Raw genomic sequence first — 19,270 nt, 5'->3', positions numbered from 1 at the left:
TGTCATGCACACGCAAGAAAGCACCATGATACACTGCCTTAAAGATGACCTAGCTTGACCCAGCTAAGCTGAGCGTGTTCTAATGTACTTTGGACACTGCAAGAGGCAAAGCTTTAAAAGGTCCAAAAGCTTTAAAAATGATGCTACAGTTATACACTGCCTTAGAAAAGCAGAAAGCAAACAGAAGGAGCCCTAGATTTCACGTTTTGCCATTTGATAAAATGGTGTCTGTTCTGTTTTACTCCTCTGGGAGGTACTACAATTCTGCTACAGGATTGTGCCACCACTACGTAAGGAGAGATGGAAACATCTGATTTATAGCTGATTCATTAAGTTTATAGCAAACCACAGCCTATTGCTTGCTCTACTTAATGTTCACTTAGATGCTACTTACTGAATGCTCATTTATGAAAGTGAATAATTAAATTCAGTCAGTTGGAAGGACTAAATCAGAGGAAGCAATTGCTTTGATAAACTAATTGATACGCAACTAAACTATCCTTCTTCCACTTCATATCACCAATAGCTTCACTCCATAAACCACCTTATTCTCACATCAGATGCCCTATGCTCCAATATTTTTTTCCATTCATCTTAAAGAATATGCTCAAGCTAAACTAAATCACTTTCAGAGAAAGAAATTTTAAGTCTATCCAGTTGCACAAAAAATTCTGCAATTATGCCATTTGTCCACAACATTTTGCAAATATCATTCTTCCATACCTTTTCCCTTTCCTCCATTTTGCCCTGTAGAAATTCCACACAAACAAAAGAGGAAACGGTGAAAATAACTACACTTCAAGAACCAACTGCATACACTAAGAATAAATTTCTGTTGGACTGCATTCAGTTACAATCTTAGAAACATGTGTAAAAATAATATGTAAAGTCAAACAAAAGCATGATTGCCTGCATGTTGTTCAGGTCTTTTCTCAACTAGCACTGTGAAAATATTCTTTTCTCAAAGTGTTGCTCTAAGTGTGTTCTCTCTCTAAAAGCATCTGATTTAGTTTATCCATACTGCTCCGGAACAAATACTAGGAATCAAATCTCTTTTTCTGACATCACTAAATGAGCACTTAGGGGCTGGGCAAACGAGCATTTGTAGCACAGACACTTCTCCCATGTTAGAAGGAATTAGAATTTCAAGTTAAAAGGCAAAACTACTTCACAGTAAGACACACACATTCACCACCCCATTCCCAAAGCCATGGCTAGGAGCAGCACAGATTCTGGCAGTGAGGGAAGAGCACCATGACCTGCCAGCACCATGAAATTCAAGGGGTTTAAGGAATCCAATCCCATTAACTGTCAGAGACACTCAGAATTCCAGAGACACAATCCAGACATAATGGGATCTTTCCCACTCAAGTACCAGGTTAATAAAGAGAAGCTAGGGAGAACAAGAAACCACACCCAGAATTCAGGCAAACACAGAAATCCAGTTTGAGAGTTATTCCAGTGCATTATAAGAACTTTTAACTTCACTAACACTGAGCTGCATACATTACAGACCAGAGCTCTTTATCTGGGCCCACTCAGAGGAGGCCCTCAACTGAGCATCTGTGTTTTCCTGGAATTCGGTCAGATAACGTCCTTGAAAGGACCGAGAACATCTAGGCCCCAAAGCCACAGTGCAAAACAATATATCAATATTTTCACATAATGCACGAAATTCACACAGCACCCCAAAATCACGCAAATTATACAGCTCATAAAGTTGGGTCACATTAATTGTTACTGGTCAGCAGGCTGCCCACAGAATTCCCCTAGGATCTGCACAAGAACTTCCGACTGGACATAGAGAAAGGGAACCCCAAAAGCCATCAGCTGACACATGAAAAAGGAGTCCAAAGGGTTCTGGGCTACCTGGTGCCCAATCGAGGAAACTGTGCTTTGCAGGCGCTGGCTTGCCACCCTAACTCTGTCAAAGAGGCCGAGAGAGTACTGCACCACCCTGCTAAAGAAGGAAGCGGAGCTACCTGGGGCTCTCTCTGCTGAGGTGGAGATGGTATTTGCTCGTCCGGTTCCATCACTTGCCATGGTGTCCTGCAGAGGTCCTTTGCTGTCCTGTAAGAATGTGGGGGAAATTAAATTCGTATTAAAATGCCTCAGCAATACTCTTTTTTTTTCCACGTGAGGTTATATGTACTGAACACGTTGAATTAAGAAGACATCCCTCTGGAAATTAAGATACCCCTTAATCATCACATAAGGCAAGGTCTGAACTAAGTACATTCCTTCTCAATTTATGGCTTTATTAAAGCTCTGAGAAACAAGCTGGATATCCAAGAAAGCCAAAGGAGCGAGATCCCTGAGGTCTGCTCATCTGGGAAATAAAATAAGTGCCACTTTTAGTCTTTATTTTTGGCAGGAAGTATGGCACAAATATTGGGGTGGATCCCTTATCCTTCCAAAAATAAGGAGTAGAACTTCAGCTTGTACTAATAAAACCTGAGAAACAGGCAGAAAGACCAGCATCACCAGTACCACAAAGGAAAATACAATTTAAGGGGGAAGGACAGTTTGCAGCATGCAAGCTTAACAGAACTTGTTAAGAGACTACCACATAGCTTGCTCAGACAGAGTATGCAAAAATACTGAAAAGGAGGTTGAGGAGACAAATTAAGTGCCTTGGAATGTAATGACAAAAGCTGGGAGACTTTTCTGCATTACACAGTGGCTCTTGATCCTATATTTAAAGCGCAAATGCTTCCATTACGTTAGTATAGGAAAAGGGATACGCTTTCTTTCCACCCAGGTTCCCACTAACACACAGAAAAACTTCAGAAATCAAGCCAGGTCTTCTTCGTAGCCTATGCAAGTGGGGTAGAGTTTCATGTTTCAAAGGAAATGCAAATAATTTGTTTCATCTTAAGAAAAACCACAGAGAAACAAAGCAAAACCACAACTGGTAACATAATTCATTTAGTCTCTGCATGGACTGAATAAGTATTTCAGCTGAAAAGAAAACAAATGATAATCCTGTTCTGAATGGGACAGTACATTATTTTAAAATAAGAATCATGAAAAGAGAAGTGGTAATTAAAGGAACTGCTTTTAAATAAAATTTATAAAACTGCAATACCTCATGACATAAAAAACCAACTTGATGCACTCTGAATTTTTCTACTTTCTGAAAAAAACCCAGCATATTTACTTTTTCCATGTTAAGAATCAAATCGTGGCGTGTTAGATGAAAATAATGAGTTACCTTTCCTGACAGAGGACCCACTGCTGGCCTCTTCCTTTGAGCATAACCAGAGAGTCGGTAACAGTAGTGAGGCTTACAGTAGAATTTACCTGCAGATAAAACGTGAATGATGGTCAGCAAGGAGAACACAGCAGTTTAGCACAATATAAATGCCCATCTCACCCGTTTTCTGCTGCCATTCCCATTGCTCCATCTAGTTTATTCACTACACATGGAGGCAAACCCTATCTGAAGTTTTAACTCCAGCCCTCCTCTCTCCCCCTCCTAGCTAGCATCCTTTCCATTGGGTGCCTGACAGCCATTTAGTTTAAAATCCTACCAAACACCAAAGCTGTGAGGCTTGTGTGGTATCACATGCTAACAATGCGGCAGTGTGTGAGGAACAAAGAAATCATCACATGAAAAGCTGGCAGAAGCACTTTTGGAAAAAGCAAGAATGAATACAACCAGCAGAGGAAAGTGGGAGAGGACAGTGTTAACTCCCAAAGAACCATCTCTAAAAATGCAAAGCGGCTACTTGTGGGAAGGACAATCAACCCAGTAAGGCCTTTTGTGAAATTACTGGTTTAGTAACACCCCAGAAGTCTACATGGGTTTTCACCGGTATCTGAACACTGTCAGGAAGCCAAAGCAGCACTAGTAATACCATAATACAAATAGTAATAATAGCAGCAAATGGATGGCACATAATTATTTTCCAGTGTACCATTGTCAGTGTACCCTGCTTATATATGCCGCCTATAGCATCCCCTACTGCTATCCTATTCCTACAACTTTGCTAATGCATTTCAAGCCTATATTCTGTCCTTTGTCCCTTCCTCTAGTTTCTCTGGGCTGGTATTTGCACAATTCTGTGTCTTATGATGGAAAGGTGACAAACCCTACCTTTCGAGAAGTCTCTGCTTAAATAAACATTTCTTAATATTTACTCTTTCCAAAAACTGCTCTTTCAGATTGTCTGAAGAGAGCAACAACTGAAAAAGGCTTACATAAAAACTCTCGGACTTTGAAGCCTAAAGCCCGACAAAGACTGCAGAACGCTGCAGAACGCTCATCAGTCCAAACATCTAGATGAATAGCAACAATGTGTGTATAGCTTTGTTATTTTTTCTCTCAAAGAAAACCCAGAATGAAACGAGCTAACTTTTCACAATTATTAGATTAGATGGGATACCACATATTTCTGTTTGGCCCTATCTTCTTCATATACATACACAAGTGTTAGGCATGTAACATCATTTCAGAATCAATGTTGTAAGTATGCTGAAACTCCGAACTTTGCGTTTGCTTCATTGAGAACTATCTGGCCATAAATGCATACCTAAGTTTGCTGGCAGAGGGAATCACTAGTCTGGTAGCAAAAACTGTTTCAGCACATACAGCTGAGAGAGGACCTCAGTCTGATATTGCTAATCATATAATCAGATATTTGGTTACTGGTGAATGCCCAAAATAACAGCAGTGCACAAAAACACGCCTTTTCCCCACCTCTGATAACTGATGAAGCTTTTACTTTTAGATGTTGATTTCAAAATTGTCATTGGCCCCTTTAAACTCGCATGCCAAGCCTGCTGACCTTCCGGCCAAGTAATAATGGGGTTTCTATTCCTTACTGGGAGACGGGTTTGATGATTCTAAGTTTCCTGAACACTTCGTGACTGAGTAAGTCCATTACTTAAAGTCATTATATAATGCATCATCAATACATAATTTTGGTTCTTTTTGACTCTTAAGTCTAGATGGTGTTTCCATGGACATTATTCTACCCAGTATTTGCAAAAAGTTTCTTCCTAGCTACACGCGATAGATACCTATCAATTTTATAACATTTCAATCTGCAGTAGAATATTCTGGAGTTTCATCCCGTGGCATATCAGTTTATACTTTTTACTTCACCTTTGCCTCAATGAGTGGGGAAAACTATCAGTACTAACACTTTTCTCTTGTTATCTTGGTTTCTACACCATCATGTCTGGAATAGCATCCTTTCCACCAGCCTCCCACTAGTTTTACATCATTTTGCACATACTTTCCTACTGAGATAGGACTAAAGATAAATGGCAGCAGTAGAAGAAAATAAAGGCACACCTGTTGATGTAAAAGTTTATCTGAGATACTTTCTCATTTTTTCTTTAGAAGAAATGAAACTTCCGTCACTCACTGCTCAAGCAAAGAATGCAACACATTGCTACTCTTAGAAGATTACTTTTCACAAGCAATGTGTGATTTTGAATTATTTCTTTCAATATGCACACTTTGTTGATAAATTGAGTTTCATCTGCTCCCATATTGTCTGGTTTCTCAGATTTGTTAGGTATATCTGAGGCTTCCCTTAATTTTTAGCATGTTAGATTCTGTTAAATGAGTCATCAGCAAGTTTTGTAAAGATATTTCTTCCCTATCAGATACAGAAAACAAGAGTCATTACTGAATCTTCAGTAACTACTTCAACAATGCTTTCTCTCTATAACATTGACTTACCTCTAACTCAACTTCGATGCTCCATTTTTCACTATATAAACAGAACTTAGTCTGTAATGAGCTTTTACCAGAGCCCCTGATTATAAAGTTCCTATTTTAGTACCTCTAAAATAAACAGAGTTGGACAGTTGTGATATTTTCAAGAGGAAAAATGACTGCATTTGTATCCAGTGTGTTTTCTTCTCTTAAGCTATATTAACCACTAAGGAGTTCCCTCATTTGAAACAAGAGTAAAGGGCCTAGCCTTCAAACTTGGCCTCCAAACCCTTTTAAAGGCCCCAACAACAATTTGTTTCTTTGCATTCTAGCAGCTGTTATTATGTTAAATTAAATCCTAACAGCTCAGTTATTTTGCTGTCAGCATGACCTGGCCACAGGAAATCCATATAGTTTCATCTGTTTGAGAGATGATGTCTTTGGAATGGAAGTTACCTTCTTCTCTAATTCACCAGATAATTTTTAAGCAAAGAAAGAGCTGAATTCACTAGACAGATTTCCAGGACAGTTAAGAGAATTCTTACAAAAAGGCAATTTTGCTTACCGTCTTCAATATCATAGGCGTAAGATGACAAGCGCAGAGTCGTCGCACAGTATTCACACTTGAAGCAACTGCGGTGGAAGAACTTGCCTTCAGCACTCAGCCTTTCCATCACATAGACTCGCTTGCGGCAGAAGTAACAGACATCACTGCCTCCCAGGTTTTGGGGGAACTCCTTTTTGAGTGAGCCCTAGACAGAAATAGGCATGGCTAAATTTGTGTGTGTCCAGCCTCACCAAGATTGCACGGTCATATTTTCTCTTCATTTATGCAGATACAGGAGCATCTGGATGCTGCAGTTTTTCACACATGGATGCTACAGTTCTCGGACACAATTCGCAGGTTTGACCAGGACACCAAAAACTAACCTTATTGTCCAGGTAAGAAGGTCCTAGGATGCCATGCCTACATATGTCAGGAATAAAATAAGCTCTGGATGGAAGAGTGGACACCAGTACTAATAATGATAACCTTGAAATAAATGACTGAAGGAGGCATGTGATGGAAAGCCAAAACCATCAAAAATCCCTCAAACAGCAATTCTTAGACCTACATTATCAAAATCAGTATCTCCTCCAGAAAACAATAATGCAGAAGTAGCCCCAGTGGATCAAACACATCTTCATAAATATGACAAGCAGTTTCTCAAATGTTTATGCACAACTCTTGGAGGCTGAGATTAGATTAAAAGATTTTGCAAGGAAAAGGAGGACAAGAGTGAGGGTGGATGGAGAAAGGGAAATAAGGTCTTTCACAAAACTATGACAGATTCCATCAGTGGTAGCACCAACTGGACACTCACAATATTTCAGATCTACAGTACATCTAATCACAAAACACGCATCATCTTCTGTACATCATCTTACCAGTTCCTTCTTGTCTAGAAGGGTTTTGGGTTGCTCTTTCCTTTGAAGCTGATTGGCTATCTGCTCAGCCAATGAGCTCACTCCGCCTGTGTACATCTTTATATACTTCTACCAGATGGATGGAATAAAACAACAGGGCAGTGAGAAAAGGAAAAAAAATCAAATTAAAAAAAATGACTGAAATGATAATAGGTTAGGTGGTGAAAAGGTGCAGAGAGGTCAAATCATGCCAAGACAGTGGACAATATGAAGTGACAAGTAGTAATAGCAAAGCTAGTGTCATGAGAAATCACCCGTACAGTCCAGAATCAACTGTAACAATGGAAAAGAAGGCTTGCATTTTGCATTCTCTAAGTGCTCGAAAAATACTATGATGATGAAGAAAGCAGATCTTAAGTAAGATTGCTTGTGGGGTATTTTGCACCTAGAAACCTGAGCACAGATCCTTCTCAAAGACAAGGCCAAATATTTTAGGTTCCAGGTAAAATTGGCATCAGAAACAAAGATCTTTTAGAAGACATGTTGCATAGTCTAATGCAACATGCTGATCACAACAGCGTCTTTATATGCTTTGCAACTGGAAAGAATTCAGTTACAGAGCATTCATAGAGCAGGGAGAAATCCTTAACTAAGGAACTCACAGTGAGTGATTCAAAAATATGAATTCTTCAAATGCTAAAAACACATAGAGGTTTATATGAAAAAGGATGCAAGAGCCTCATCCAACGCATTAAAGCCATACCTGCATATATCTGGAGCATATACTTGTTCAACTGTGAAAACGGCTTTGGGTATTGACTGACTCCATAACTTTGGGTATCTAAAACCCCTCCAGTATTCTGAGAAACCTAGGCAGGTTGACTGTTACCTTAGATGGTACAAAACGAGCATTTGCAAGCCAAGTTCAGTCACTGCAGGAGCAGAGGAAGTGTTTCTCACAGGAAATATTTACAACCGTTGGCAATAATTACATGGTTAAGAAAATTATGTGGTTACACCCCTGTTAGCTCAATCACACTGCAAATGCCATGTATTTGACTCAGAGCAGCAAGGAGCACGCCAAGCAATTTTCCTTTTACAGGCTAAGAAGCATTACAAATGTTTCTAGCAGGAGTCTCCTCAGCAAATGAAGAACCATCAGAGAGACACTCCAGCTTCTGGCAAGTGTAAAATACCAAGGATAACAGTATTCTGAAGGAAAAGGCTAAAGTTGTATGTCAAAACCCCCTTTACTCATATAGCAGAACTTGGTTGAAGCACATTAGTTACTTCCAGCAACTAACAGAAGAGCATAAATTTCATACACGTGGTTATTAGCCTTTTAGGAATGTTCAAGTCCTTCACATGTTCAGGCATGAGAACAGCAGGAAGCATCACAAAACCTGAAATTCACCACAGAATGGGTGGTACTTTGGGAAAAAAGATTTTGAAAACGGAGTGCTCGTCCATCAGAGTTTACTGCTGCTGTCCTAACTCCTTAAGCTCTGTGCTACTGTAGTAATGAGGGTTTGTTTCTATCCAGAAAGAACTTCTACCTGTCTACTGATTCCACCCCAAAATGCAGAGCACTGACAATATTTATATATGCAAGAAATAACCTGATTTGTCTTTCAGAATTTTCCATATTCTTCCTCAGCTAACGTATGTGCACACATACGTGCAGAGTTGACTATATCATACATCATATCTTGTCAAATACTACATTTAAAATGGTGCCTACTAGAAAAAAATTCTTCTTTTCATTCAACATTGATCTTTAACTGGCAATCATAATCATTTGGCCAAGAGTTTTCCATTTTCCCCTAAAAGACCAGAAACCTTTGAGGCTTTTTAAGTTTTCTTAAAAGACAGTTCAAGCTTTTCCATGGGAAAAAATTTCTTTTAGCTGAACCAGGTTCCCACTGAGCAAATTTTGATTTGAAACCTTCATTCAACCTTAACTGCAGATGCTTCAGGATCTTTAAATTTCTACCAGCACATATGAAGTTCCATGCTTAAAAAGTGATTATGCTAATCCTAACTCAGAATACCTTGGACTATTTCGTGTGGGAAATTTAGTTGCTGATTTTTTTATTTGGGGTTCTGTGTTTCTGATTTGTTTTGCTTTTCTCCTATACACTACATCTGGCCTAATACCGGATCTTTAATGAAGCATTTTATCTTTCCTCCTGTGGGCAAAAGCCTTTAAGATATACAGTGTTCTGCAACATTTGCAAGAGTGGGCAAAGAACCCACTCCAGCTTAGGTCAAATCAAGTTCCTGGCGTTTACATATGACAACTGCAACTAGTTCAATTTCTCAGTGATTTTTCAGAAAGCCAAAATACTTTTTATTTCACACTGTTCATTAAGCATATATGCACAAACGCATTCTGTAGTTTGGCCCAAGATCTCAACAAAAGCAGCAAGCAAAACAAGAAAGCTTTACTGCAAAGCCAGACTATCAGTGCTCAAAAAAACTGATTTGAGAGTGAGATGTACCGCAAGCGTTTAATTTACACCAAACATTAAATATATTTAGTTTCAAACTGCTTTATGGCTGGCAATAACCAAGCTATGCCACAGGTTGCCTCCGGCTTCTCATTTGTGCATGAATATGCACAGATACTGCATTCTGCAGGTGAAGCATTGCAAGCCTAGCCATCTCCTGTGGTGTGTCCTTGGCTGGTGGGACCAGGGTGCAGCAAGCGAACACAGCTGAGTGCACCTTGCAATGCTCAGGCTAATGCTACCTGTCGAAGAGAGTCAGATGAAGGTGAAGAAGGGCGGTTAGAAGAACGGAGGCTAAGGGAGAGCTCCCACTGGTCAACAAAGAATCGTCGAGACGGTTCAGTCTCAGGCTAAAAAATAAAATAAAAATCAAAACAATCATACATGTCTACAGAGGAAAGAGAGGAGAAAATAAAAAAACTCAGGCCCTTCTGCCCACAATCAAAAAAAATTCTTTAAGACTCTTGTAGGAAAACTTGGAGAAGAATGTCCAGTGTATCTTCACTTTCTTCCTAGTGAGGCAGAGTAAGTTATTCTTAATTTGCTCTTTATTAGGTTTTAAATTATTTAGGACCATTTGGAAGCAGTTACCTACTTCCACAGATGTCCAACTTCCTGTAACTCAACCAGCTAAGCCACTGGCAAAGATCCCAAATCAATTTCCTCTGCTCCTCTTGCATCTCCCATTGTTCTGTATTACTGGTCCAAGACACTAAGATTGCATTTCAGGCCATGTGAGACCTCTTCTATATGTTAACTACACAAACCAAAAGCCTGCTCACCTTGTGGATGGAGGAGAAAGAAATTAACTTGTATGGAATGTCAGTAATTAGCAGCAAATTTCCAACCTAAAATTTACCGTAAGCAGATTGGAAACATCACACTAAAAAGAATGAAACAATATAAAACAATCTGCTGTTCTTGCTTATCAAACAGCAAACAATAAATCCCAAAGTGAGAATTTGTATCCTTCTGTAACTGGTTCCTCTCCAGGAGAACCCAAAATTTGGTCTTCCAATATACCCCTCTCATTATCTCTATGGCTCACTATGCCCATCTCCCAAGAAATATTACACATAAATAGGAAAAAAACCAATAGCTGGTAGAAACTGTGCATTCCTAGAAATTATAATCTGGAAAGAAAAACTACGCAAATTTCAAATATTTGACCCTCTTTTAAAACAAAATTAAGATTTCCATTATAAAAAGGAAAAATAAATGTCATGTAGCTGCATGACCCATGAAAATAGCTATTTCTAGCCACACAGAATAGCCTAGCCTCAAGATTAAATCTACTGGACAAAATGCAAAATAGCTTGGATTTCACAATTTCCCCAATTTAAAGAAGCATAACTGTTTATTTTATACACAGATTTTCTGTACTTAAGATCATCAATACTTAATCAAATTTCTTTTCTGAAAATGTCTTTCTTTGCTAAGCTTGCTTTCTCTTACTACTCTGTTTTTCTTGTTTTCTTCCTTTAAATCCCACATCATAATCTATTATTGCCTGCAGTGGTCCAACATCTGTTTCCTCTTCTTCCTCTCTGCCCTACTCACTTCATCCTTTCCTCTACTTTGTATCCTCCATCTCCCCTATATTTTCTCTCCTCTTTAATTCTGCACTATACAGAAATTAGATAGTTTCAAAAATAATTTCTATATTTGCATTGTAATGCTGTTAATCTTCTCCACCCTCAAAAGGAGCTTCCAAGTGCTAGAGAGCAACACAAAAGGTAGGAGCAAGATGTTTTGGTCTAGATGTTCATTTCTGCATCATCATTTCAACTGAGTAAAGTTGAGCATATGAGCATGCTGTCCTTGGACCATGGCTGAGATCTTCAGTTGTGTCACCCACTAACAAATAAATGTCAGTATGTTTAAATTAGTCTTCTTACCCCATCTTTCATTGTTTCTTCTATGTCCCTAAATTCTATCTCAAATCCAGCCAAAGGTTCAGTCTTCCTTCCTCAAGAACAGCTTCACTGACTTTTAACTATCAGCAAAGACAGCATTTCCAAAAGAACAGCACTGGAAAGTGACCTAAACGTTACAAATTTCCTTTTGACGTGGCTTGGAGAAGTTATGCCCACCAGCAAAAGTTCTGGGACTGTTTATACTCAAGCCCAAGAAGAGAGCTTGATTTTGGATGGTTAACTCAAAACACTAAGTTATGAAAAAAATCACTTATGTAGATGGTGCTTTCCAAAAGCACTCTCCAGTTTGCCAAATGCTGTTGAAAATAACTGAAAACAGAAATTGGGGCAAGAAAGTAGAAACTAGAGAAACCACTGTTCAAACTGGCATGCTCCCATATGCCAAAGATGACACACTGGAGAGAAAATTAAGCACAAAACCAAAACAAAAGTGTACACTGGAATCAAAGAAAAGCTGCACAAGCTGCCAACTCTACCGTTGGAAATAAGTATACAGGAAGCATGGACACAGAAGTAGTACTTCAGAGCCAGGAACTATGCTTGGAAAATGCAAATGTTCTTGCTTCCAGAAGTAAAATTTGCGAGCAACTGACTGGTAAATGACCACTGTGAGATGATTTGATCTGGAGTGCAGCTGGTTTTCAGCATGTACTCTGAAGCTTGGAGGCTGTTTTTTACCTTATTGTTTATAGTGTGTTTTGAGAAAGAGAAACATTGTAATTCATCAAACAAGGAGACAGTAAAGAACTGTCAAACAGGATAAAAATACTACACAAAATAGACTTGACCGTGTCTTTTTATATCCACATGACTGTAAAGCAATGGTCATTGTATTTTGGTGAATTTTTCTATCCCTCTGAACCCAGATGTCAGCGGTACCCAGAATCCCACACTGGTACAGAATACCAGATAGGCGGGGCTGTAGTCACCTGATGCCTCACTGCAGGTCTGGACTCCCGGAGGGCAGCCAGCTGACATGCCCTCTGCTCAACATTCTCAGGCACTGGGTCATCAGAAAATAAACGAGGAGATCTCTGTGAGATGAGGAAGGAGGGAGGAAGTAAACAAACCAGCAAAAAAAGCCCCAAAAGGAATAGACACCGAAACGCCAGACAAAAGGTATGAAATTCACATGCAGAACAGTAAGTGGAGCTCCCATGTGAAGACTGTTTTTATTTCCAATAAATGGAAATTATTTATGTCCAATGTCTACTGCTCTAATGAATTGCTAAGTTTTGATCCTCAAGGCCAACAAAAAACAGTTGAATTAGTTATTCACAACTCTCTTAGCTAGGACTGCTGCAGCCAAAACCAAACAAGCGCGTGGCCTCTCTTGCTGGCATTACCATCCAAAAAAAAAAAAAAAAGTGGCTTTATCATGCACAAAGGAGTTTATTTGCCAACTTATGTCCCCATAGTTCTTGATTCTCAAGGATTTACTTTACATATCTAAACCTGCACATACTTGTGTTTCTCAGATTTTGTGCACAGAAGCACTTTTTTTAGGGTAATGCACTTCAGTTCTCATAAAGAATGAGTTCGTCTCCACTGCTATATGAAAAGTGAATGCTGTACTTACCAAAGAGAGGATGTTTAATGAGACTGGCTGGCTGGAGCAAAGCACAGCAAAATCAAACTGTCACAGAAGTCGCCGGTTTTACTTCTGCAACTTCACTGCCCTACTTGTTCTTACTGCACTGCCATGTCAACACATCCCAGGCACAATACTTGACACCTCTGCTATTCTGGTCTTTCATATCAATCTTCTTAGTCTGTTATGTGGCGTACTTAGTGACATGGACAAAAGACCTGGCTTGTGGCCTGCTGTACAGGACAGGAGTATCGCCCGCAATGTCACACAGCCTTCAGCTGATTTGTCTGTAGAGTTCAAAACCAAATGGACCAGGAACTACAAATGTGTGCGTGAAGAAACCTCGGGCTTGATCCGTCAAGAATTCCAGGGTGCTGCTACGTATCGCTAACTGTCCTCCAAAGCAGAACAACTGGGGTCACACCCAATTTACGAGAAACACTTTTCCCATTCAGATGCATTAATAATACTCTCTACTCTCAGTTGCTTTCAGTTCCACCTACTCCTTCCTACTAGATCATTTTCACTAAAACTAGGGCCTATTATAAAGCTGTGGGCTTCTGTGTCACTGCAGACACACACTTATTCACTCTTCTACTGCCTGTCAGAAAACACTCGGCCCACAAAAGTCTTTTGTTAGAACACATTCTGAAAGTTGCAACAGTTTTATCGCTGGCTACCACTTATGACTTAATTCATTCAAAGCCTTTACTGGAATTTCAGTTAATTTGTCAATATGAATTCAAATCAACCAATCTTCTGAGTGCCTATCTTTTCTTTTCCCATGCTTCTGTATAATGCTGAGCCATTCAGACAGACCGTTGAATATTTCATTGTTAAGAAGGCTTCAAAGTCTCTATACTAAATGCCTCATCGTTTTTTCTTTCACTTTGGCCTGTAGGAGGCAGGATGGAATGCCAGTTGTTTAACCATCCAGAAAGCAAGCAGTGGAAACAATACAACCACGTTCACATGAATTAGCACAAAACATAACTCTTCTTGTTCTGCTACAGCCACAGCATACTTCAATAAAGAGGTGTAAGAGAAAAGAATGGGAAGAGCTTAAGTGCTAGATCTACAGCAAAATAAAAGCATATAGCAAACTGTTGATGAAGGCTTGTTATGCATTTATGTGGGTATCACACAGAAATAATCACTCCTTATTGACACTCAGCAGTTCAGCGTGTTAACAGCAGCATTAGGATAAGTGTGTTTCACTACCCAGTACATTTGCTCTCCATATTACACGCATCTGCCACAGCCTTGTGTCATCAGCATCCATGCCATTTGTTCATGCTCTTTACCCTTTCCTGTCTGGGACTCTGCTCCCCGGGATAGTCGGCACCAGGTTCCCTGTTTCTCTGCAGGCAAAAATTATGAGCTTAATAGCAACCACAGACCAACTTCCTAGTCAAAACACACTTCATCTGATTTTTCTTAAGATGCAGGCAGAAGAGAGGCCATAATGATAGCAGAACAGTTTATTAAGAAGATAGGGAAAATTTAAAAAAAATCAGTCTGTATATGTCCACATTAGGTCAGTAAACCACAATATAGTACCACAATGTAATGAAATTAGTACGATAAAGATGGTAAGACACTCAATATAACTCATACTGTGATGTTAGATCAAAGGAAGGAAATAGAAAGTTTAAAAGAAGTGGCAGAATGAATGCATTAGAAGTGCAGAGGTACAGGTTTTAAAAGACATTGTAACAAGGACATAGATCCATCTGACTCACTATGAGGCCTGGGCCAAGACAATTTCAGGAAAAGGAATCATTCCTAAGGAAAAAAAGATGTCTCCAAAAGCAGACCCCTCTTAATTGAGTCTAACAGATCAGTTCTGTAGCACAGGGAGTAAAAATCCCTCACAGTTAAAAGGAGGAAACCAAATTTTCTTTTATTATGATTTGCTTGAGCAAGAAGACATGCAAAAAACATTTCCTACAGGACGCAACATAGAAAATGGTCAAAGTGCACTTGGATCCAGCAGTAGTTGGCTCTCATGACTGAACTAGGCAACCAAAAAGGCACAGGACAAACAAACACTTGGAGAAGCTTGGGAGGGAAAATACAGAACTAAGGGGTCCTTAGTGACTGAAAGCCAATTTCTCTATATGGAAAATGAATCCCATGCCACAGCTTAAAAAGTAAAAATCAGCCTTAGTTTCTCAGTATCTGTAAGCTTGGGGAAAACCTTTCTTCTCTCATAAAATGTATCTGTCAAAATTTTCAAAGGATGTTGACAAGAGGAAGACAGCTAGCTATCACATCATCTGATAATATTACACTCAACTAAGCTCAAATGCGGGTTTTGCTAATGGAAAAAGGCTTTCCCCACCCATCCTATATAGATGTCCATTCCTGTATCCTTTTTCTTGCACCATGCTGCCCACAGCATGCCAGAAAACTAACCACTTTTTTGTTAGGACAGTCTTAAATCAGATCAGTAAGCAGATCTGGCCTATCTTGCAGATGAAGACACCAGGGAGGCAGCGGAGCATGTGTGCTCTAGAGGCTGACAATAATTAGACCAGATCAAATATAACATGTAACAACACTCTGAGAAATCACAGCGGTAAGGCAAGTCAAACTTTATATCCAAGAATGTCCTGTCTACCCTGCTCAAAGGTAACAGTCCTTTACAGAGTTTATAGGCATACAAGCGTTCAGCAAAGAAACATTTTCCACCTGTGGGGAAATTTATTTGTACAATTCCTATTTAAAGTTATGGGAGGTCTATGGAACTGCAGCTGCCTTTTTATCACCTCAAGGTTAGCTCAGGAATGACCAGGGAGGAGTGGAATTTATTACTGCAGTAGGAAAACAAAACAAAAATTAAAAAAAAACTTACAAGTCAAAGAAGCACGATGACCATATACAACAAGACAGAAATATTAAAGGATTTCAGGTAATATTTAACTAGAAGAACAACAAACACATGTGCACAAACATCTGGATGCACATTTATACGCTCTGTTCAGAACAGCTCTCCCTGCTCCAAATTCAAACTCAGACAGACTGAACACAAACTCTTGTGAGACAAAGGCTTGGGTGTGAGGGAAACAGAAAGACCACGTTGGACATGTGCAGGCCACTACAACACTCTAAAAAGGTACTTCATACAAGTAATCCTGAAAGAGTCTCATGAATGCAAGGGCAAATTTTCATTCACACTTGTTTAAATGAAGATTGGAGATGGAAAAAGGTTGCATTTTCTTTCCCTGCACTTTTTCACTTTTAAACATTTCCAGATGTTTAATTTCTATTTTACTGCAACTCAAAACTGGAAAAGGCTACTGTAATTACAAATTACCCTACAGTAAAATCTCAACTCTCCAGTGCATCAGATAATCATCATAATCATACTTCTGGTGAGCAATGTGTGTTTCTAATCTAAGAGGTTGAAGAAGCCCTATCACTATCTGAAAAAAGAAAATTGGAAATGCATTTGTAGCTGGAATATCCAGTAACTGATCTAGTCACTTGTACAAGCAGTAATGAAGAGGGAGGGACAGAGCATGCAGAAGGAATCACCTGCTGCCTGGGATACGGTGGAGAGGAAGGTGGAGTGGAAGAAGAGAGCATGATCACTTTTTTGGGGCAGGTCCGAGAACGTTCCTTATTCCTCAGCTTTTTTTGAAACAGAAAAAGAAAAAAAAATCATAATAATGGTAGAAAATAGAGAATATTAACCATTGGCTTTGGTGAGACAGGCCAGAACACATGAACTGAGTGTGATTCTAAGCTCATACCTCTCACAAATGACCTAAAGCCATATTTTATCTGAAGCCGAAAGACTGAAGTTTTTCACCCATAGCCACACGATCATATGTCGATTTGACAGATACTTCTAGGGGCGACCAACATGAATTTATATCAACCATCAGTTGAGTTTCTGACTCAAGGTCTTACAATCAGTGAAAGGTATAACTTGGAACTCTCCACAGCACAGCTGGACTGCTCTCTTTGCCTCATGAAAAAAATACTTGTTGCTGTGCCTTGTAATGTTTAAAGATATCCAACCTGTTGACCCAATTACTCCTGCTTGCAGTTCATTAGCAACACAACTCAAGTCAGTGTTCTGTTCTCAGCTTCAGATCCCTCCTCTTTAACTTACAGATACGAAACTATCCCAGGCAAGTTAAACTGTATACCATCATTCTACTAGAACAGAAATACAGCTGGTTTATAGCTAAAATGGAGCCATATCTAATAGTCTTAGTATTATGCAAGGCACATACATGTCCTCATTTTAATATGCCACAAAACATGCCTATCTAGTTCTCCACCTTGTTACTGTGTACTGTCTTTTCACCACCACTTCTGGATTACTAACATATCTCCTGCCTAATTTTTCCTTTTCTTCCAAGTTCTCAACAGAGCATATCTGGAAATTGTTGCACTGCAGAAAAAAAAAAAGCTGTGTATCCAAAGCCACTTTTAGATAGCCTCCAAAGAAACAGCATGCTGTTTAAAGGTACTACAGATGTTCCTCATTGCCCCTACAGCTGACCTGGCACTAACACGCGTTTGGGTGTTTTCTTCCCTTTCAGGAAAAAAAAAAAAAATCCACTCTTCTAATTCAAAAGATGCTACAAGCAGCTTCAACTAAAGCACATGACTTTGCACTGAAGCGGATGAGGAACACTTATATGCTGTTTCAGAAGGCTCAGCTCTGAAGTCACTAATTTCTAGCTGAAAGAGTGATAACATTTTCAACCACTACAGCTGTTCATGGACTTTCATCTGGCCGTGACTGAGTTTGCCTTTCAAATTTCAACATTTTCACAAACTTGTGTATTTTTCCATGGCAGATCTCAGAATATAAAACTGTACAGGTATATGAAGCACATGTTCAGTCCTTCAGTAGGCTGCATTTCTGAGCATGCAAAGACAAAGATGGCTATAGGAAAGAGACAAGATATATCAACAGATTTAAATAAGAAATTAAGTAGGAAAAACAGTATTTGCAGAAATCATTGGTGTTGTAAATTCTCTTCTGTTAAGATTTCAGCTCCTATTGGCTGTGGTCATCTCAGTTAGTCATTGTGTATTTTCAAAACCACAGTTCCAACAGATTTACTGAAAAGAGTATGTACTGCTGCACCTTTATCACACTTCAGGGGACCATCTCAAAAGAACAAGCATCAGACCTCCAGAGTCAGAAAAGATTTGCACCAAAAGACATGTGATTTCCATCTTACAAGCATGTTTGCACACATCAGTGATTTAAGCTTATGTATTGCACACATACCTTCTTGCTGTTAGGAGACCTATGAAACTATACCAGAAAACTGCTGAAGGCCATAAGCTGAGAGTCTGGAAAGCCAGGGCAAAATTCAGTTTAAAAGGCTCGTCTCCCATACCATACCCAAACAGTCAGATACTCTTCTGGATAGACCACATGCTTTTCAATGGCTTCATGATCCCTGATAAGATGCTTTTTCCCAAAAGGAACCAAAATGGCTTGAAAAGCAATAGAACAGACCATGGAAGATGTTTTTATACAAGTTGGCATTCATTTGAAGAGATTAACCCCCACACCATGAAACACAATCCAGTTTTTTTAGGAGATACTATCATCACATAAAAAAATTACACAAATTTCCACTGTACACAAACACTTAACAGCATCTTCATGCACTACTAGCTGCTGCTGAGGTGCTCATAATAGCACAAACCTAATTTTGACAACACAGATCAACATTCTCAAAGTGTAGCTCAATAAAGCAAACTCTGTAATCCACTTCATAAGGAAAATGCAGGCCACACAGAATGCTGCAAGCAGCAGATTGGTGAGGTTTTTAACCTGCTTGATCTTTTGAAGGTTTTCCCTTTCCAAGAGAGACAGCATTAAAGGTCTTGTGATGAAAGTAAAAAACACTTCAGAACAGATTCTGCCAGGATTTCACTCTTGCTAGGAATCCTGCATAAGTAAGCCACCCCTACCCCACCTGTGCAACAGACACAGAAACGGTCTGCCTTACAAACTCACTGAAACTGCTGGCCTTGTAACTCTTAACTCCAGGGCAAAGCAAGATTCTAGACTTATACTGATAAGCAAGTACAGCTAAGGAAACCCATCTGACAGACACTGGTAAGCAATAGCCCAAGGCAGATGTAGTTTTTCTATCAAAACTGGGGGTCC

The 19,270-nt window shown here is 39.4% G+C and overlaps 1 protein-coding gene across 11 annotated transcripts in view; it reads right to left on the bottom strand.

Annotated features, from left to right (window-relative positions):
- The window catches only part of MICAL3 (microtubule associated monooxygenase, calponin and LIM domain containing 3), a 160,519-nt gene that overhangs the window by 68,299 nt on the left and 72,950 nt on the right, over positions 1-19,270 (bottom strand). For 5 of the 11 annotated variants that reach the window (XM_035903349.1, XM_035903348.1, XM_035903351.1 and 2 more), the window contains exons 18-22: positions 9,831-9,938; positions 7,100-7,207; positions 6,237-6,423; positions 3,215-3,303; positions 1,983-2,070 (exon numbers count right to left, since the gene is read on the bottom strand). In XM_035903349.1, coding sequence (XP_035759242.1) covers positions 1,983-2,070; positions 3,215-3,303; positions 6,237-6,423; positions 7,100-7,207; positions 9,831-9,938 — 580 coding nt within the window. Of the gene's footprint in view, positions 1-1,982; positions 2,071-3,214; positions 3,304-6,236; positions 6,424-7,099; positions 7,208-9,830; positions 9,939-12,454; positions 12,560-14,420; positions 14,478-16,656; positions 16,753-19,270 lie in introns of all 11 variants that reach the window. The other 6 variants (XM_035903356.1, XM_035903357.1, XM_035903354.1 and 3 more) reach the window with 3 other exon arrangements.

Source organism: Egretta garzetta, unplaced genomic scaffold, assembly GCF_000687185.1.
Source record: "Egretta garzetta isolate BGI_Z169 unplaced genomic scaffold, ASM68718v1 scaffold511, whole genome shotgun sequence".
Classification (NCBI taxonomy): domain Eukaryota; kingdom Metazoa; phylum Chordata; class Aves; order Pelecaniformes; family Ardeidae; genus Egretta; species Egretta garzetta.
This window is presented reverse-complemented; position numbering and strand designations above follow the sequence as displayed.